The sequence below is a fragment of the Dipodomys merriami genome, unplaced genomic scaffold, assembly GCF_024711535.1.
Source record: "Dipodomys merriami isolate MVZ:Mamm:240054 unplaced genomic scaffold, mDipMer1.0.p SCAF_1, whole genome shotgun sequence".
Lineage (NCBI taxonomy): Eukaryota > Metazoa > Chordata > Mammalia > Rodentia > Heteromyidae > Dipodomys > Dipodomys merriami.
Genome location: NW_027202270.1, coordinates 6,516,081 through 6,537,801, shown reverse-complemented (window position 1 = coordinate 6,537,801; position 21,721 = coordinate 6,516,081). Strand labels below are relative to the sequence as shown.

Below are 21,721 nucleotides of genomic sequence, written 5' to 3'. Positions count from 1 at the left end.
TACCAGAAGAAAGAGATAGGTGTTTAGAGATAGCTTGGAGTAGAGATTTTTGTGTGGCTGCCCTCATTGCTTCATTAGTGCTACAGAGTTGCATTCTGAACATTGGTAAGCCTAAGTTTTAGTCTTCTTGGCCAGGAAATAAGAGTTCAAAGGCCCAGCAATCTCTACCTCCCATAGAAACCCTCTGGTTAACTAGTTCTGTACTGTAGGTAAGCTCATTTGGCTTGGGCCTTTGCCCCAGCTCTTCCTCTGCCTTGAGTACAGACCAGCCTCACATTCTTAACTTTCTTCGAGTAATCTCCATGTGGTATTTTTTCATTGCAGCCTATCAGGATTCTCCTGTTTGTAATATCATTACAATTATAACTTCCAATTCCTTTATTCTACTGTTTTTCTTTTTTCTCTAATTTCAGTGTTGTTTATTTTTCTTTCTCCACTTGAATGTAACTAGGTGGGAATCTTTTATTTTTTTCCATCTGTTCTTAGATTTAGTACAGTAGAGGCCTACAAAATATTAGTTGGATAAAGGAATTTGGTCTTCTTTTCTTGTTCTCTGATACCTTCTTCATGTTGACATTCCATTTGATCCAACAATTTTGAGTTGGTCTCTTATCCAAAGTACTAGAACTATACACAGTAAACCATTTAGAAAAGAAAGGGATAGATATATTTCTTGAGAAAAGTCATGTTTAAGGCTTTGTGGTAAGGCTTAAGGGGTGACTCAAGTCAAAGGCCCTGAGTTCAACACTGCCCCCCCCAAAAGTAAAACTCATGATATAAAAGGGAGTTAAATTGTTTGTTGACTACAAAGTCTCGTATAAGAAAGTTTCTCAATCACATCTCAATTCAGCCTCTAATAGATATATTAAATGAAAGTTAAATGCATGTTCAATGAGGCAACATACTTTCTCCCACAGCTCCAACCCAAGTATTTAAGATGGTCTCATTGGTTTGGGTTTGGAGGCATTTGGGGGATAAGATTTAGACAAGAGCAACTTTCCAACTCTGATGACTCTAGACATCTAAACTGATATGCTGTGATTTTTCCCCTCCCAAGATTATTGTTCAGGATAAAAACAAGATAAAAAGACAGTTTGTAGCATTTGTCTGTATAAGGTGTTGTAAGGTATGAATTCAGAGAAGCCACATTTTGAAAGACCAAATCTTGGAGTCTATTACACAGTTAGGTTACAAAGGCCTGTAGCCCACAAATATACCTTAGACTATTAGGAACCAAGCCAGAGAGGAAAGAAATAACAAAAACAATACCAACAAACCAATGGGAGCTGAATTGGGATACCATGGTGACCAGAGACAAGCTAGGAGACAGGACATGAACTTAGAGCACATGGCATGGCGTAATGGTGCCTGTGCTCCTCCAGGCCTAAATAGGGTCAGGGCAGGGAACAGGGTCACAGGAAATTCCCACTACCACTGGACTGACAGGTCCAGCAACCCATCAACCAAGTGCTTGTCCCTGCCTCCAGGAATTTGGGTACACCCATCACCTGGGAGGGAGGTAGGGGCTTCCATCTTCCCCCAGCATGAAGACAAGATGCCAGACCATGTGGCCAATGTAGCATTGGCCAGACCTGACCTCCCTACTGCAAAGGAAGAAGAGGAAAGAGATAACATGACATTTAAAAGAAGCAAAAGCAGCAGTGGTACTCACTAGACACTACGTTGAAAATGAACTATACAACTTGTGGGCAGGGATGGGAGGGGAAAACTGGGAGAGAGTGAAGGAAGGGGTGACATTGTCTAAAAGGAAATGTACTCTTTACCTGACTTATGTAACTGTAACCCTTCTGTACATCACCTTTATAATAACACTAAATTTTTTTAATTAAAAGAAATAAAAGCAACATTTCTAAAATTGAAATGAAATAGAACAAAATAGGCCTAATGTTTATCAAAACAGAACAGCAACACATAAAGAATTAATTACTTTTGAGCTCTCTACCTATATACCCTTGAAGAGTATGCCCTAAGGTTATACCCTTGAAGAATATATAGTCATTGGGGTTTTAATTTTGATATTATTAAAAAGATTAAGGCCATTGGCTTTTCACCAAGATGGCGCCAAAAGCGAAGCTGGGAGCTTATCTTGCGCCTCCTAAAGCCGAAGCCAAGGAAAAGGCTTTGAAGGCCAAGAAGACAGTGCTGAAAAGTGGCCACAGACACAAAAAGAAGATATGCATTTCACCCACCTTCTGGTGACACAAGACGCTGGGCTCTGGAGACAGCGCAAATACCCTCGGAAGAGTGCTCCGAGGAGAAATAAGCTTGACCACGATGCTATCATCAAGTTCCCCCGGACCACCGAGTCAGCCATGAAGAAGATAGAAGACAACAACACATTTGTGGTGATTGTAGATGTCAAGGCCAACAAACAGACTGTGAAGAAGCTCTGTGACATTGATGTGGCTGAGGTCAATACCCTGATCACACCTGATGGAGAGAAGAAGCTTTAGATGTTGCCAGCAAAATTGGAATCATCTCAACTGAGGCCAGCTGGCTAATTATAAATATAAATCTCCCCCCTCCCCCAAATAGATTAAGGTCATTGGGAGCTCAGGTTGTCCTTGAGAAAAGGAAAATATGAATTCGGGATGGGAGAACATGCATGAAGAGAAACCCTGTGGTATTGGATTTATCTTGGAGGTATCAGTATGAACTCATGGTTTTTCAGCAGTGTTAGGATGAACCAAACATAATAAAATGCCCATTTTTAGACCAACATGGTTAAATATCAGGTCAAATATCACCAGTTTTATATGGTTAAAGTAGTATGTACTGCAGGCTGAAAGGATCTAGAAACAGTGACAGCCCAGGATGTAATGAACATATCTATACCTATCTAATGGTTTCTAAATACCATTCTGTGTCTAAAATAAATGGATTCCTCAGGGAAATAAGCAATTGCAAGACCATCAGAAATGTATGACACAGCATAGATATACAAGAAGTCACTTGAAATGGCTCCCACAAGCCTGATGTAGGATAATTTACTTATCAAAAAGACCTAGTGGTAACAATGGTTTGTAATACACTGAATTAAAAAAGAGTGTAATGTTTTACACAAAACATTGGGGACAGGGCAGCAAAAACTCCTTTGAACAGAAAAAGGGCAGCAAATAAATGAAGAAGGTACTATAGGATTAGAAAAATACTGTTTCAGGGGCTGGGAAGGTGGCTCAGTGGTAGAGCATTTGCCTTGCATGCATGAGGCCCTGGGTTCGATTCCTTAGCACCACATAAGCAAAAAGAGAAAAATACTGTTTCACAACTTAGAAAGTTGTGATCAAGTCGGGCAGAAGCCATCAGAGAATGCTGGAACCACTTGTCGGGAAAATGGAGTAGAATGGAAAAGGAATAGGCCAGACTTGATCCTCAATAGGCAAGGACTGTTTATTGAGGAACAGCGAGGGGCCCAGGCCTTGAGGGTTTGAAGGTTGTGCAAAGAACTCGATTTTTGGGTGGGCTTATACAGGGCTTACCAAGGAAGCAGAGAATAAAAAATGGGCTATGGTCTCCTTGAGATCAAGGGCGATGTCCTTGGCCAGGCCCACAGTAGAAGCTGGATGTGGGCGATTGTCTCATGGGGGGCCAAAGTTGGAATGACCTGCCTGTGGACAAGCACTTGAGCACACACCTGGTGCTTTGCTTGGCCCTGGGGAATAAGGCAGGACTCAACCCTTCATATTCCATCTTTAGATACATAAAAAGATTGGGCTAGAGGGGAGAGGCAGATCCTTCACCACTAGCTGAAAAAAAATTTTTTTTTTTTCCTTGACAGCTTACTCACAGGATCTCCAAGTCTCATTCTATAGGTGACTTATTATTTATAGAGGGAAGCAGGGATCTTTCAGATAGCCCAATCTGGCAGTTAGTACCTCACCTACTAATCTAGCCAGGCAGTGTTCCTTCTGAAGATGTATAGTATAAAGTTCATATCTCACCTGGGAAGTATTCAAGGCAAAATATTTGCTCTAAATCCAATCAATACTTTCAACAAAACTTTCTGTTTATAGGAAAACATAGATGAATTTTGACCACATTTAGTTTAGTCTCAGTATACAGCCCAGGCTGGCCTTGAACTTGGAATCCTCTTGTATCTATCTTCTGAATAATAAGATCGCAGGTGTTTGCCCCAATTAATGGCTTACATTTGATTTATTTCTATTTCTTTTTCTCTTTTTCCCTCCAGGTGCAAACACTAGTAAATTAGAACATGAGATATTCAATAAGACAATGCTTGGACTGTTCTAAAACAGCCATATTATATTAAAAGACAAGAAGAAATTAAACAGACTAAAGCAACATAATTACCAAATACAGTGTGTAAACTGATTAGATTCTGGATGAAGAGAAATACAAAAAATTGAGACTTTCAGGAAAGAATTGCAGATATTTCCATATGACCTCTAAACTAGGTGTTATTACTATAAACTAGGTAATTACTAACCTTGGTATAGTCACTGTATTGTGTTGCTATAGAAGAATGCTCTTAGCGTTAAAAACTTGTACTGAGCTGGGGATGGTGGTACATACATACCTGGAATCCAGTACTCAGAAGGCAGAGGTAGGATGATCTTGAATTCAGGGACAGCCTGTATGACATAAGTATTTCCAGGTTAACCTGGACTACATAGTGAGACCTTGTCGCAATAAAACAAAACCAAAATAAAAATAACAACAAGAACAACAACACACACAAAACCCAAGGGTGATCACTTTGATGAATATTTTTCTTTGGAAACTGGGGCTCATATGAAGACTACACTGATTTGAAACTTGGGATTCTTCTGCTTCAGCCTCCTGTTTAATGAGTACTGATGAAAAGCATATGAATTTTCCTGTTCTTTCAACTTCCCTGGAAGCTAAACATGGAAATTAATGGAAAGAAAATTATCTTGAATATGCTCTGTTTAAACCATGACCTTTTAGCCTGCCTCCACAGTTCTAGGCCAGGCTTGACTTGTGGGCTCTTCTCCAGACACTTTTAAGTGATGAGAGAATGACTAAACACATCCAACAAGGGAGGTCATTTCAGTAGCTTTTGATGGAGTCTTACAGCATCACCCCCTTCCATTAGAAAGTCAAAGAACAGGGGCTAGGAAGGTGGCTCAGTGGTAGAGTGCTTGCCTTGCATGCATGAGGCCCTGGGTTCGATTCCTCAGCACCACATAAGAAAAAAGCTGGCAGTGGCGCTGTGGCTCAAGTGGTAGAGCGCTAGCCTTGAGCTGAAGAGCTGAGGGACAGCGCCCAGGCCCAGAGTTCAGGCCCCACGACCGGACCCAAAAAAAAAAAAAAAAAAAGAAAGAAAGAAAGTCAAAGAACCTAGTACCTAATACCATATCCACTTGGTCTAGAATTTTGCCAGAGCTTAAGGTTATCCTTCTATAGACCTGTGTCAGGTAAAAAGGGCCTTCCCAGTATATTGTGTCACTTCTTTCTGTCCAGTGTGTGGCCTTATGTCATTTTGTCACTGGATGAGTGTGGAAGTGAGGACTCTAAGTGAAAAGGATCAGGACCATATTCTAGGCACCTAGCAAAAAATACTTGATTTGTATTAGACTGATCAGCATCACTTGTGCCAGTAGAAAGGAGTGGGGTAGGTCGTTAAACAGTGGCCATCAGGAAAACAAAAGGAACCGTTCCTGGATCAGATTTGGTAGATTTAGATTTGAACACTGATTCTAACTTAGGGAGATGGAAGGAAGCAAAGATAAATTCAGCTTGTGAGTTTAAGGCTACCCTGGCTAGGCTCTATGAGGGCCTCTTGGAGACCCAGTCACATGGATGAGAGCTGTAGCTCTTCAAGTGCTCTTCTGCTGCAGTTTACAAAGATTTTTCTTGTTTTTGTATCAACTGTGATGCTGTCTAATCTATGAAAGGGTTAGAGAGTAAAATTTTTATTCTTTATCCTCTTAAGCTTACTTCTTGAGTTTTTTTTTTTTTTTTCCATTCCTATTTCATCCATCTACCATCATTGACCCAGATCCTTCCCACCAGAACTGCTTGCTCGCAAGGAGACCAACCCAGAGTCACGGACAGAGGAGGTCCTCTATAAATTTTGTTAATCTGGAAGCAGTCCCTAAACCACAGTTTGTAAAATACCGTTTTATGAGAAAAGAAGATGGGATAAAGACAGAAAAGGACATCCTTGGAAATAATAACACTGTGGTATGACCACAGGATCAGGCGCCAAGAAGTCATGAGTTCTAATCCTAAATGTGTTTCCCAAGGCACAGTGGCAAAATTGAATGGAAAAGTGCTAAAGAGAGCCCTCAGGTCATTTTTTCATTCATTTGCCCATCAACTATTTGTTAGTATGTGCCTTCCCTGTGCTGGAATGGAGACAAGCACATTAACAAAAGCCACAATAAACTAAGCCTGTTATTGGCGCTGTTTGTCACCATGATAAGACTATCCTTAAATAATCACCAAAGACAGTAGTAGCCAGTGCTTTTGGAAAGGGGAAAGTGACAAGCATGGGCAAGGCAGAAGGGGAAAGATGGTTTCTTATCTCAGGAGAGACCAAGGTTCCCTGGTAAGAAGATGACGCTGCAACAAGACTTTATTTAAAAGCTATGAAGGCCAGCACTGATGGCTCACACCTATAATCCTAGCTACTCAGGACGTGGAAGACTAGGTTCAAAGTCAGCCTAAATGTTGGATTGGAGATGTGATCAAGTGGTAGAGTGCCAGCAGTAAGGAGGAAAGCTAAGTTCAAGAACTTGAGGGTCTGAATTCAAACCCCAGTACCTGCATCAAAAAAGGGGGAAAAAAGATTTATATAGGTCTTAGATCTTGGAGATTAGTGGAGAATGTGTCCCAGTGTAGGAACAGCACAGTGGTTCAGGGATGGAGGATACAGAAAAAAGTTTGTCACACAAGGTACATGTCAGGAGTATGCAGTCTGACTAGAAAAGTATATGGAGGGCTTCGACCCTTGCACTGAATTTCTGTTTAACTTAGCAAGAAGGGAAGAAAGGTTTTGACCATAGAGATATTTTAAGATAATCTGGCAGCAACTGTGACCTTGGGGGAACAATTACTGCACTGTGGTAAGGAGCCTTGACTAGGAGTGACTTTCAGCTGAGAGGAGCTAGAGGTGTTGATCCCGGAGGAGGCAGAAGCCACAGGGTCAAAGGAGGGGTTCAAGTAATAAAGGAACATAGAAGGAAATTCCTTCTATGCTTCAGTTATTTCCTGGGACTCTTGGCGAGGTTAAGAGATTATAGAAGGCTTTTAGTTGTTCTTGTGTCCTTTTCCCAGGCCAATGTCTTTGAGTCAAACAGGTTCAAACAGGCTTAGTAGTGTGCTATCCCTTTAAAAAGTTCTACTAAACCCTTCAGTCACGTGCCTCCAGAAATTTGGTTACATAACATTGCTCTGATTTGGAATTCTGTAGACTCATGGCCTGGAGTCTCATTCTTTCCCTCCCCCACCTGGCACTTTATTTTCTGTGGGTCAGGGTTAGCTTCTTTCTAACCATTGTTGCGGAACTCTTCAAATATTTGGTCTCACAGGTTCTAAAACCTGGCAGGCCAGCCTGCTCCCTGCAGATTGTGAGACCAAAGCCTTCCGGAAAAGGAGCCAGTGCAACCCCAAGCATGTTAACAGCTGAATGGCCCCTTGCCCCAACTCCGCCTCATGGGGCTGGGCTCCCAAGTGCTGAGGGCAGCAGCTCCCAGCCCCTGTGGCCCACGATCAGAAGGAGCAATCAAGTTCCACATCGTGGCCCATTCCTCATCATGGCAATGACACCAGATTCAGCCACTGGCTCTTAGCCCTAGGACTGCGTTTTGTCAAGGTCACTCATCATTCACTTGCCTTTTCTCAGTGTTCTACAGTGGGAGAGAAACTTTGAAGTCTGGTGCTACAAGTTCTTGTTGGGAGCTCTCTGAGCTTGCTGTGTGTAGAAGTTCATTCTCCTAGTAGTCTATACTGTCTCTTTCTTCTATCACCTAACACATGATTTTGAAATGTTGCAGTCCCTCACAGTGTGCATGTGAACTTGTTTGTATCTTCCTCAGGGTCCCTTAGCCCCCAACACTGAACATGACTTCAGGCAGCTTGTAGATAGTACATGTAATAGAATGACTTTCTTAAATTTAGGAAATGAAGTAAAAGGCATCATTGAGTAGGCAAAGTATGTACATCCGGGTACAAGTTAGCTCACAAAGTTCAAACTACAGATAAATTCTTCTAGAGGTAGTTACAAATGTTTTCATGAATTTCCTAACAGCTGAAGCAAAGAAAGAAAATTAAGGATGAAATTCACATGTTTGTAGGATATAGACTCAGCTTGGAAAAGAGCATTTCCTTGTACTGTTCAGACTACCTCCAAAGTGGTCATAAAAGAGCCATGAACAATGGCCTTGCCTCTATCAGCGCTCCTTCAGCGAATAACATGGCCATGCTATTGACTTCTAGGCTTGTTGTCAATGTCTCTTGTAGGCCCTGGTTCCATTGAAGCCTGGACTGTGTTCCAGCACAGGTGGAGGTGCTCCTTGAGGAGCTTTGTTTCTGGAAGATGCTCTGCCACAGAAAAGTACCTTGGGGTAGGAGGTCCGGCAAAACCTACTAATACCAATTTCATAAGGACTCTGAGAAGTCCTGTAACTAAGCAATCTGCCCAGTATCTTCCAAACTGACTGAATCCCAAGACCTCTTTTAAAAATTAAAATGCTTCCAGAATGTGGTGGAGCACATCCTCATCCAGCACTTGGGAGGCTGAAAAAGGAGGATTGTGAGTTTGAGGATAGCCTAGGCTACCTAGTAAGATCTTGTCTAAAAAAAATATAAACACTTAAAATAGAAACACTTATTTGGCACATTAGGAAACAATGGCCTAAAGCAGGGGAGCAGCAAACTTTCTATAAGATCCACACCGTATTTTTTTCCCCTAGGACTGGGGATTGAACCTTGAGCATACTAAGCACTTGTTCTACCATTGAGCTAGGTCCCTAGCCCCCACACAATAAATATGTAAAGCATATTGTTTCTGTTATAACTAGTCAACTTTGCCATTGTATCAACAAAAAAAAAATGCATGACTATATTCCAATGAAACTTCATTTGTGGATACTGAAATTTCACTTTCAGAAATTTTCATGTGTCATAAAATACTATTTTTTCAACTGTTTAGAAGTGCCAAAAACTTATCTTTAGCTCACAGGCCTTTCATAAACAGATGGCATGCCAAACTTCTGGACTCCTGCTCAAGAGTAATGTTTGGGTGGCATATCTTTACAGCAGGAAAGCCTTATTAGTACTGTTCAGTATTGGTTTAGATTTCCATGATTCTAGCAAATATGGGTGTGGGGGAGTAGTAGAGAATTGGTAATGTAGAATTTTCCTCCAAAAATAATTATGGATCCTCTCAAGGAAGATACTTACGTACTAATGCTAGAAACTATGCTGTCACTTATGTATGGCTGGATGTGTTTTAGGCTGCAAGTGACTCAGTAGGATCATTCCTTTAAAGCATCTGGAGACTTTTATTTTGGCCAGTTGTGAGACCTGTACTCAGCCTGGGCACTGTCCCTGAGCTCTTCAGCTCAAGGCTAGTGCTCTACCACTTGAGCCACAGAGCCACTTCTGGCTTTTTCTGCTTATGTGGTGCTGAGGAATCGAATCACAGAGCCACGTCTGGCTTTTTCTGCTTATGTGGTGCTGAGGAATCAAACCCAGGGCCTCACGTATGCAAGGCAAGCATTCTACCACTGAGCTACCTTCCCAACCCAACATCTGGGGACATTTGAGAAATAATGTCCTCCCAGCAAACTAGTAAACTGGCTTTCACACCCCCTTCCAAAGTACCACTAAATTAGCAGAGCATTCTTTTTTAGTTTGACTTAGACACTTCCAGCTTATGATGTCATTATGATGAAAAAAAGGATCAAACCATTCCTTCCACCCCATCTGACATTTCAGTTTTAGCTACAGAAGTAGTTTTATTGAATACACAGTGTACATAAACTATCTAGCTAGATTTTGTGTGGGTGCAGGAGTGTGTGTGTGCATGTGCATGCATGCATACAAGTATTAGGCTTGAACTTTGGGCCTCACACTGTCACTTGGCTTTTTCACTCAAAGCTAGCACTCCTACCACTTCAGCCACAGCTCCACTTCTGGCATTTTGCTAGTTAATTAGAAATAAAAGCCTCGGGGACTTTTCTGCTAAAAAACCAGGATCCTCAGATCTCAGTCTCCTGGGTAGCTAAGATTACAGGCATGAGCCACTAGTGCCCATCTGGCTTTAACTAGATTTTATGGAGGTAAAAAGGAGCAAGAAGCAGAAAGTTATTTCTTTACTTTGTGAATGAAATTCAGGTCCCTTACCAATTTAGAACTCATTATTGTGGAGTCAGAATTAATTTCATCTTTCTGGGTTTTTCTTTTACCATCTATCCCCTCTTCAACAAATGCTTCTGAGATGTACCTTTTATTTGAGATACCGAGAGCACAGCCTTGGGAAACGTGCTTTCCAGGGGTTCCTGGTAGTTTTTTCTTCTTGTACTCTTGTACTTAAAACCTCTTTGTAAATTTATCTTTTGATGGTGCTGGGGTTCAAGCCCTGGGCTCTTATGCACCCTACTAGACTGTGCCCCCATCCCCATAGTGTTTTTTCTGAAGTGAGCAAGAAACTCTTGCCAGAAATTCTGAGATTTCACCTTTGTGGGACTCTCCTGGAAATTAGGTTTGGGACTGTCTTCTGAATGCTTTTGCCAAGGCAACAGGCAGTATACACTTTCCTTGCCTTCTTTTTTGTGTATAGTGGGTTCATAGAGTATTTTTAAGACATATTTAGCAAGCAGAATCTAAATAAGTGTTTTAAGATAATTCTAGGAAGTGGTACTGTGGCTCAAGTGGTAGAGCGCTTGCCTTCAGCTGAAGAACACAGGGACAGTGCCCAGGCCCAGAGTTCAAGCCCCACAACCACACACATACAAAAAAGATAATTCTAAACACCCGCATAAGCAATATCTGATGAACAGTTACTTTTTTGACTGGGAAATATTCTTTGCAGTGTATTTTTCCATTTATAAAATGAATATTTACTTTCAGTGAATTGGTCAAGCTTGTGAAAATTTAACCCTGTGAAGATACAATACATTAAAAAAAATCACATATAAAATTATTTTTAAATTAACAAAAATTTGACATCAGAATTGCCCTATAACTTTGAAGACTTATATAGCTATTAGCACAATCAAGAGCAGCAAAGTTGTGTCTGAGGCCCTGGCAGCATGATTTGCTCTCTTGTCACAATAATTTCATCTTTTTGAGAATGTCATCAAAGGAATCACATAGTATACAAGCTTCCCTATCCCCCTGCCTTCTGTGCTGAGAATGGAACCTTGGACAAAAAACAAAGCCAGCTTTCCCCTTCCTTTTTTCTCTTTTTAGATAGGGTCTGACTGTGTAGCCTAGACTGACGATGTACTCCTCCTCCTGCTGTAGCCTCCTAAGTGGCAGTATTAAAGACATGCACTACTACACCCAGCTTAAAGTCCCTTCTAAAATGGTCATTTCTAGAATTCTGAAGTACATTAGAATTTATATATTATATAACAAACATATATTATAACATATTATATATTAGATATATTAGATATATATTAGATATATATATTATATAACATATATAAATTATATGTAAATTGTATATATATATATATATATATATATATATATATAAAATATTTTAGAGTTTTTATTTCTCCAAAAAGCTATCATGGAAGCAGTGGTGCATATTATAATTAATACTGTATTAGAATTTAAGTGTTGTGATGGGGTGTGGAATCTATGAGGGTAAATGGGGGTTAGGAAGTAGGCAGTGTGTAAGATTGGATTTAAAAAGGCTCTGAGGGGGGCTGGGAAGGTGGCTCAGTGGTAGTGTGCTTGCCTTGCATGCATGAGGCCCTGGGTTTGATTCCTTAGTACCACATAAGCAGAAAAGGCCAGAAGTGGTGTTGTGGCTCAAGTAGAGTGCTGGTCTTGAGCTGAAGAGCTGAGGGACAGCGCCCAGGCCCAGAGTTCAAGCCCCATGACCACCAAAAAAAAAAAAAAAAAAAAAAGGCTCGGAGGTATAAGCAGCATGCAGCTTCAGAACTTGGGGGAAGTTTTAAGCAGAGCAGTATCCCCAGGATACAAGTCTTCAAGAATAAGCCTTCCTACTGTAATCTCTACCAGCATGGCTCCATCAGGGCAGGAGATAGGGCAGTAGTGGATGAGATGGAGGGACTTGGAAAGAGTCTAGTGGGAGCCAGAAATACTAATATCAAATATGGCACAGGGGTGGGAGGGTGGTTGTTACAGGATACCCCAGCATCCAGGCCAGTGCCTGGGCAAAAAAGGGCTGGAAGGCTGGGAACAGATTTTGCTAAACACCTTTAGGTATTTCTAGAGTGGGAAAGGGTAGGTTGACGCAGCATGTTATGTGGGAAACTATAAAATAAAAGGAGAATATCCTTGTGCTTCATGGATTAAATATGAGGTGAAAAGATAAATGCATGTGAGCCATGCTTGAAGCACAAAATTATTCCAGGGACACAAACTGATTTGGGCTGTTTCCAAGTAGAATATTATTATGGTTAATTACATGGCTCAAAGTTTTTTCACAACTTATTCTTGGGCCCTGTCACAAGTTAGAAAGCTTGTGTTTTGGCACACCCCATTTGTTCAAGATTGGAAGAGGATCAGTAAGGATCTCCAATTTATCCTTGGAGAAAGGTTCCCATTGGTCCTGCAGATGGGAGGCAAATCATGAACTGACTAAAGGAGTGTAATTGAACAAAGGGACTGACCTTGTCAGAGAGCTGTCCTGGGAAGCAGCCTTTTTACCCCACTCACACCTGTTCCCACTGAAGAGACAGGAGCTGGTACCAGTTCACAGAGAGGAAGAGGAAGGCTAGCCTTACATTTTAGCTTCATGTTTCTCACTTCTCAGAGATTGGTTGTCCAAGTTACTCTTCACTCTATGTAACAGAGCCCATGTGTAAAATGAGCTGTTTTAATGCTGTACTACAATGAGTTAGAGTTTCAGTTATTTGTACCATTACTAATTACATCTTAAATCTTTCCTAGAAAAGACTGTGTCTTCACCATTGACCCATCAACTGCCCGGGACCTTGATGATGCCCTCTCCTGCAGGCCACTCACAAATGGTACGGATAGAACTTTCTCTGCCATACCTGGTAGCAGGCAGTCTGCATCCCTGAGTGCTCTGCCAGTGTGCACTGAGCTTCCTCAGCGGTGTGTACTGTTTCTGAGCTTAAAATAGGTCTCCGAGCTTAAACAACTGTGTGCTCTCAATTATGTTCTGGATGACTCCGATGAGAATAAGAATGAGAAATGCTCTCTATCGTGGGCTCCTTTGACCCTTAAAGTAGAAGGCTGAGAGACAGAAAATGTTGTTACCAAACAAATTTGTTTAATTTTAGTTCTTTTAACACCCTTTCACTTTTCCTGGCTATCAATTAGAGAAGATTAAAGATAAGATAAAGCATAAAGGGACAACTTCTGTAAAATTTTAAGAAATTCACATATTTGTACAATTCAGAATTTTGCCATCTTTTTACAGAAACAAGTGGTGGCTTAATTTCTCACATTCTGAACAGTCTTCACTGTGTGCCAGAGGCTTGGGTAGGCCAGCTACCAAGAGTCCACTCTCCTGAGCACAAGGGTGAAAAGAGCCCAGGCAGAAAGCCTAGTAACTGTAGGCTGAGTATAGGACACACATAGGCCCATGACAGGCCTCTCTTCCATCTGGGTTACAGTTCTGCTCTGGTAGTAGTTTAGTGCTTTAAAAATCATAGCTTCACCTACTCTCCAGTTTTATAGTTCGTAGTGGCCATAGTCTAATACCTAATTCCTCATCGCTACTAACCTTGGAACCCTTGACCTTGCAGAACACTGGGGAGCTGGCACCTTACTCACTTTGTATACTGAAGTATACTGTATACTCTGTATACTGTATCTAGCATACACGTATATCAGCAGAGGCTTTGTGAAAGAAAGAGTAAAAGGTATGATAGAAAATGTAGATTGGGGGAATTTTTTCAGATAAAACAATGTTCTTTATTTGCTAGACCAGACAGCTACATAGATATTGTTCAGTGGAGTTCAATCAAAATGAGGAATATAATTTAGCAGGGAAAAATGAAGAGAAAGAAAAAGAAGTAGAAGCAGAGAAATGAGCCAAAGGAAATGTTGCAATTATTTGAGCATGAGTTCCTGGACTGGAGATGAAGGCAAGACCCAAGAAGGATGGGATAGACAGAGGTGAGAAAGGGATAAAAATTCAAACAGGTTTTGGAATAGAAGAAGAGCCCAAGGTGGGACTAAGTTTCAACCTGGATGACTGGGAAGTGGACTGGGAGGTAGAAATTGAGCAGTCTGGAGGGCATGGGTTAGGGAGAATCTGGATATGAGTTGTCTGGTGGTATATTAGTGAGTTGCCTCAAATCCTTTTAAAGAGGTAGGGACTAAATAAGCTAAAAAGATGCCATAGTATAACTGCAAGCAAGAGAAAGTAAGCAATACACTCAAACACAAACAGTGATTTTATTAGGATGATGGGATCACAAATGATTTTTCTCTCCTCTTCTTCCCAGATTTTTATAATGTGGTAATAATAGCTTTATAATGAAAAAATTTTGTAATAAAAAAATTATGAGGTGCCAGAAATCACAAGCTGCCCAGTAGCCTAGTGCACCAGGTGATCAGATCCTTTCCATCTGCCTGGTTTTTCTTGCATTCCATGGGGACAGTTGACATCTGTTCATTTGGCAGGGCAGCAGCAGAAGGACATAGGAAAAGAGCCAGGGAAGACTCAGGAAAGGCTTGAGGTGGCTAGTCAAGCATTTTTATGGTGGCACTTCTACAGTTGGCCTTGGTGACAGCAGTTTCTGCCAATGCCGTTTATCCAGTGAGGTGAAAAGTGAAAAGTTACTTCCAGTTTGGATTGAGGGGAAGTTGGCTAAGTTCAAGTTCCGTTAGTTATTCTTCATGTCAGTTCTTGCTTAGAGGAAAAAATGTGTTATGTTTCAAAAGCAAATTATGTTTTCTTGGCATATTTGTATCCTCCATAGCCGTGTTTATTAAAAATACTTCATAAACATTATACTTCCCTTTGGGCTCATCAAAATCATCTGAATGACTATTCTGTGAAAACTGAACTGCACAAGCAAGTATAACATATATAGTTCTCCCTCTCCCTTTTTGTAGAGTTCAGATGTACTTCTAGGCCCTCACTAATACCTCTTGTTAGGTACAAAACATAGATCATTAGTTGTACAGACACACTGGTAGGTCATAATTAGCTTATGAAGGCTTCCTAACCTAATGGAAGCTCCACTTTTGAAGGGAGCCCACCACTCATCTGACCTGTGTTTAACTCATTTTTCAGCCTACAAACACACTGGATGGCAAGGAACACCCCCACGAGCATTAAGTGTGGATTTTTTTCACTTTTGCTAAAGATAGTATTTAATACTGAGTGTTACAAGAATAACCTTGAATTTAAAGACAGTAAATCACACAGTCTGGCGTTTTATGATTGTAATAGATCACTTGCAGCACACCTCAAAGTTGACCTCATCACTCAAGTGTGGGAATGCCACAGTTGTCAGATCACCCTCTGGTTTTTGAATCACCTCTGCAGTATTCATTTATTGAATATCCAGATTGCATTTGAACTTTCTGCCTTAAAAGTCAACTCATTTTGCCTTAAGATTGTGTGGCTCTTAGCATGGACTCACTTCTGCCTTTATGAAATCTGAGGTACATGCTCTTTGTCTTCAGCTTATAATGCTTGTCTCCCTATCTAATTCTGTGCCCTATGAAAACACACAGGAACAAGGTAAACCTCTATAGAACTCTCCTGTCCTCCTGGCAGAATGAATTGTCCCCACCTTATTATATTAGCACATTTGGTCATATTTCTAATACAGAAAAACCAGGTTTTCTGAATTAATTCCCCCTTTTACTTGTTTTCTAAGGGCAGAATGTTCCTTGGTATCTCTACATCCTGAGTATCATGCATGCTACCCTGCATTTTAAAAATGTTTGCTCTAGTCAGATCTAACAAGGCAAACTCTGCGCATGAATGATTTCCTTTTGTGTGTGTATATGTGTGTGTGCGTGCTCGTGCGCACACACACACACACACACACACACACACACACACACACACACACACACACACACACACACACACACACACACACACACACACACACACACACACACACACACACACACACACACACACACACACACACACACACACACACACACACACACACACACACACACACACACACACACACACACACACACACACACCCACCCCTAGGACTTGAAGCAGGGCCTGGGCACTGTCTTTGAGCTTTTGTGCTTAAGGCTAGCTACCACTTTGAGCCACAGCTCCACTTCCACCTTTTTGATAGTTAATTCAGGAGATAAGTGTCTCACAGACTTTCCTGCCTAGTCTGACTTCAAACCATGATCCTCAGATCTCAGCCTCCCCAGTAGCTAGGATTATAGTCATATATCAGTGAAACCTGGCTTTCATAGTATCTTTTTATCCTTAAATTTGTGATTGTCTATGTGTTTATATCTTGACATAGTAGCATACACTTCTTTTTTGGAATTGGGTATACTTTCTCCATTCATACTTTTCCATTCTTTAAGTACTGTATTGTATCTTACATTTGTGCTGTCTGTTTCTCCAGCTCAGGGAACTGAACTCACTTCTTCCCAGAATTTTCTTATGTAAATCTCTTTCATGGCCTACACTGGTGAGGGTCAGATCTAGGGCACATCTTCAGTGTTTGACTTCCCCAAACAGGCACCATGTTCTCCAAATACCTTAATATTATGAATTCATCAAGGGATGAATCCATGGATTAGGTCAGAGCCCACAGGATATAGTCAGTTCCCGAAAGCCCACCAGCTGGCAACCAAGTCCCTAATACATGAGTCTTTGGGGGGAAGGGGAGAGAGAGAGAGGCTATCTTACATTCAAGCAATAATAGTGCTGTAAGCTGAGAAAGGAGGCTTGAAGTCTCCACATGTAATTGTGGGTTTCATTTATTTTTCTTGCCTGTCCATTTTTACTTAATTTACTTTGAAGTTCTATTATTAAATGTATATGTATTTAAGAGTATCTTCTTGATAAACTACCATGTTGTCACTGTGAAATCCTCTTGTGTCTCCAGTATCTGTTTTGAAATTACTCTAGCACCTGTAGCTTTCTAGTTATTAGTGTTTGCCTTGAGAGACTTCCTCCAACCTTTTATTTTTTGTTGTTGTTGTTAGTACATCAGACTTTATTGGAAAGTCATGAAATTGTGACTGTGCTTTAATCTTTAAACTCTCTTTATATTTAAAGTGTGTTTCTTGCATTGTTATCCAGCTCATCTTTGCCTTTTGATTCACATTTTATACTATTTATACAATTTTAGTTATAGTTGAGTAAAAGTTTTTTATCTTGCTGTTTTCTATTTGTTTCGTCTTGTTATTTGTTCCTGTTGTTATTCTTTTGGATTATTTTTCTCCGTTATTCCAATTTTTTGTCTCTTGTTAGCATACTAGGTGTTTCTCCTTTTTTCTTTTCTGTTGTTCTAGACCAGAGTTTCTCAGTGTTGACACTATTAACATTTTGGGCAAAGTGATTTTTTTGTTGTTGTGAGAAACTGCTTTATGATTTTTTTGCTTTGCAGGGGATTGAACTAGGGATTGAACTCAGAGCCTTTGTTGTCTGTGAGCAGTTTTTCACAAGCAGAAACTACCAAAGAGCTCCAAGTAGAAAGCATGAACTATATATGATAAACAACTTGCTGAATTATAAAATAAACAAATTACTGGAGGCTCAGTGTGGACATGTCTGAGTTAAAAACTCTAGAGGAAATCAGGAACACAATCATATTCTCATAGTAAATATTGGAGATAATTCCTTTCCTCAGAAAGAATGGAGTGAAATATTTAGTACTCAGAGAAAATTACCACCCTTAAATTCTGTACTCTGTAAAATTGCTAGTAGATCTACCTTACAAGAAAAGTTTAAAAAAAAAAGTTTTTTTCTGGAGGCAGATAAAGGAGGATCACAAGTTGAAGGCTAGCTTGGCTACCTATTGAGACCTTATCTCAGGAAAAAAAGTTACTTAGAGAGAAAGAGAATTAGATAGGACAGAAACTCAGATCTAAAGAAAGGAGCAATCAAAGATGTAATAAATGAATGTAAAATAAAACCTTTTCCTTTTATTTATTTTTTAATTCTTTTTACTTTTGGTGGTTCTTGGGTTTTGAACTCAGGGCCTTAGCTTGCTAGGCAGACACTATATTATCCGAGCCAAGTCCCAGCCCTATTTTTTTTCTTATCTTAACAGATAAATCAAGCGTATAGATCAACTTCATAAATGTTTAGAGATAGAGGAAGTTATAAGTCAATTAGTAAATGAACGTATACTGTGGTTTTTAGAACTATACCAAAAAGTAGGAAATACCTTTTATGATTGTATTCATAAATGCCTCCTTAACTTCCCAAAGAGGTATCCAGACAAGTAACCAGACTCTCCTGTGCTTTTCATTCATTTCATAGTGAAGTTTATTTATTTTAAAATTCTTATTTCTACTTCTGGTCCTGCCAAAGTAGAAGTCTCAAAAAGTAAACTATTAGATCTCATTTTCATTTCTGTAGTATCAGGGTACTGTTATTTGTTCAACTAAGATCTTTCCCCCAAGCTTATTAAAATTTGGAAAACATTTGAGCATGTTACGATTTAACTTTGGAAAAGATTTAAAAAATTTTTTTGGTGCTGAAGATTGAACCCAAAGCCTTGCATATGCTAGACAAGCATTCTACTTTATTTTTTTAGGCATTGTACCACCAAGCCATAATCTCAGCTTTGAAACATATTTTGAAACATATAAACATGTACATGTACCTTTTATTTAGCCTCTACATAGTTTTATATTTTATAGCCTACATTCTGCACTTTGTGTTCATGTTCCTTATTTCAGATACATGATAATGGTAGAATAATTGCAAACTAGTAGAGGAACAAAGGGGATGAAAGAATAGACAAAATATTTCAATCTGAAATATGAATGGCAAGAGAAAAATATAGAACAAAGCAAGAAAAATAAAAGATACATATAAAGTAAAAATACTACTAACCTTAGTTCTACAGTTAAAAAGTAAGGTCGATCAGACTAGATAAACCTAGCTATATGTTGTTTATAACTGACATATCTAAAACATGATGCCACCAAGAATAAGTATAAAAAGATGAAAAAAAATGTAGCATGGCTGGACACCGGTGGCTTACACCTGTAATCCTAGCTACTCAAGAGGCTGAGATCTGAGGATCGCAGTTCTGGGGCAGCCCAGGCAGGAAAGTCTGTGAGACTCTTATCTCCAATTAACCACCAGAAAACTAAAAGTGGTGCTGTGGCTCAAGTGGTAGAGCACCAACTGTAAGCAAAAAAGCTCAAAGACAGTGCCCAGACCTTGAGTTCACAACCAAAAACAACAACAACAGCCACAACAAAAACCAAAACCAAAATTAACAACAACAAAAAAAGTGTGGCATTGTTGTATACACCTATAATCACAGCATTCAGGAGGGAGAACGGGAGGATCACAAGCTTAAGGTCAGTCTTGGCTACAAAGTGAATTTCAGTTTATCCTGGGCTATATAGCAAGACCCTGTCTCCAGAAAGAAAAAGAAAAAAAAAAAAAAACAAGAAAAAATATACTAGTAATAAAGTAAGCAGAAGAAAACTAATATATTTGTATTTGATTAACAGATTTTATGGTAGAAGTTATTAATATAAAGTCAGTAATTTTAGATTAGAAAGACCACTTCATTGAGAAACTACAATAACCTTAAATGTCTCTTAACAAATAATTAGCTTCAAAATATATAAACCACACCTGATGGAAATACAAAGACAAACTAATGCATATTTTATTATTGTGGACTAATTTGGTTAATTTTGATAAGATTCAATAAAACTACAGAAAAATTGAACTACATAGTACTTGTTCTAACAACCATTTCTAGAATAAAAAAATTCATTCTTAGCACACAGAAAACATTTACAAATACTAATTTTTATATTAAATCATAAAACTAATTTCAAAAATTATTGGTATGATACAGGTCATATTCTTAGGACATAATGCAATTAAATTAGGAGCAGTTACAAAAATCTTTAACTTAAGAAAAATTCAAGGCATTTGGAAATTCTGACTACATTTCTCATTATACATCTGACAGATTAATATTAATTAAATAGTAAAGTGTGGCAATACCAAACTACCTCTGCTCTTCATTTCGACTCCATGATTGTTAGCCAGATGGATGACATAAATCAGAATGTACTTGATGTGTGTCGATGCCCTAAAAGATGAGTAACTTAGCTTCTTCCTTGTGGCTCCCTCTATCTTTGCCCTCCAAACAGAATAGCAAGTTTCTTTTCTTAAGACTGAGGGTTTGTTCTTCTCTTGCTACTTTCCTAATATCATGCAGGAGCCACTTAACTCTGAAATGTGCCTTGTGTGAATCTCCTGGCTATCTACCTGTGAGCTTAGTATTGTTTAGGCATCTATAACGAGCCATCAGTAGAAAGGGAAACCTCTTTCGCTAACAGAAGAAACTGAGACCCCGAAGTCTAAGTCTAGAGGAAGAATTCCCATGGGAATCTGACCAATGTGAATCTTTTCCCTTTGACCTGTGTTCCCCCTGTTCACAGACTTAGGAGTTACACCACTTGTTAACACTTAGATCTAAGTGTGGGCCCATTATCCCTTGCTAACTACCATGTGCACAACAGATGACATTGTAACATTAAACAAGTATTTCAAGAGTCCAGCAAAAGAAAAATCAGCAGAGAGGAACAGAAAGCATCAAAGAATAGGTTGTGCTCCACTGCTCCCAGTTCCAGGCCCAGGCCCTGACACCTCAACATCTATTCCTCTAAAGTCTGTATCTACAGAAAATCTGCTTTAGATATTTCCCTTCCCCAGGAGTAGTTAATTAGGGAGATTCATTCCATTTGAAGAAGAATGTGCACAGGCCCTGCTCTGAAAGCCACATCAAGTGAGTGATCTTGTCAGCCCACTGCGCTGGCAGTATGAGGAGCAGATCATCTAGGCTGTGCCTTCTGGTAGGAGACCAGCTTCCCCTGCTACATCTGCAGCTTGAAAGAAACAACTAGGTTACTTTATGCTTGCACCACCCATGCCCACTATGGGCATTTTACCATGCCTGACAGACCTTACACCTAAGCTCTCCGGGGCCTCTCTGACACTGAATTTTCTATTTAGCAAGAGTCCCTAGGCTCTTGCTATAATGGTCATTGACTTTATAGTACATTTTTAGCACCTCAGCATTCTAGTGTGTGGGCCATTTGAAAGCTCCACCTAATCCTGCTTGGAAGGAGGACCCAAGGCCATGGATAATTATTTATCTATATATGGCCTTTATACAATTGTCCCACTATATTGCTGAGTTCTCATCTAGGAATTAAATCAACTACAGATTGGAATTGATTTAATTGTACTCGTAAACGTGTATAGATTTCTTTTCTTGCCACTATTTTCTAAACAATACAACATAACTATATTAAGTTTTATAAGTAACCTAGAAGTGATTTAAAATATAAAAGAGGATATGTATAGGTTATGTGCAAA

At 39.7% G+C, this 21,721-nt stretch overlaps 1 protein-coding gene across 2 annotated transcripts in view; it reads left to right on the top strand.

The window, feature by feature from the left end:
- Dis3l2 (DIS3 like 3'-5' exoribonuclease 2) overlaps positions 1-21,721 on the top strand; it is a 401,227-nt gene that overhangs the window by 241,077 nt on the left and 138,429 nt on the right. For both annotated transcript variants that reach the window (XM_070014895.1, XM_070014884.1), the window contains one exon: positions 13,105-13,184. In XM_070014895.1, coding sequence (XP_069870996.1) covers positions 13,105-13,184 — 80 coding nt within the window. The remainder of the gene's footprint in view (positions 1-13,104; positions 13,185-21,721) is intronic.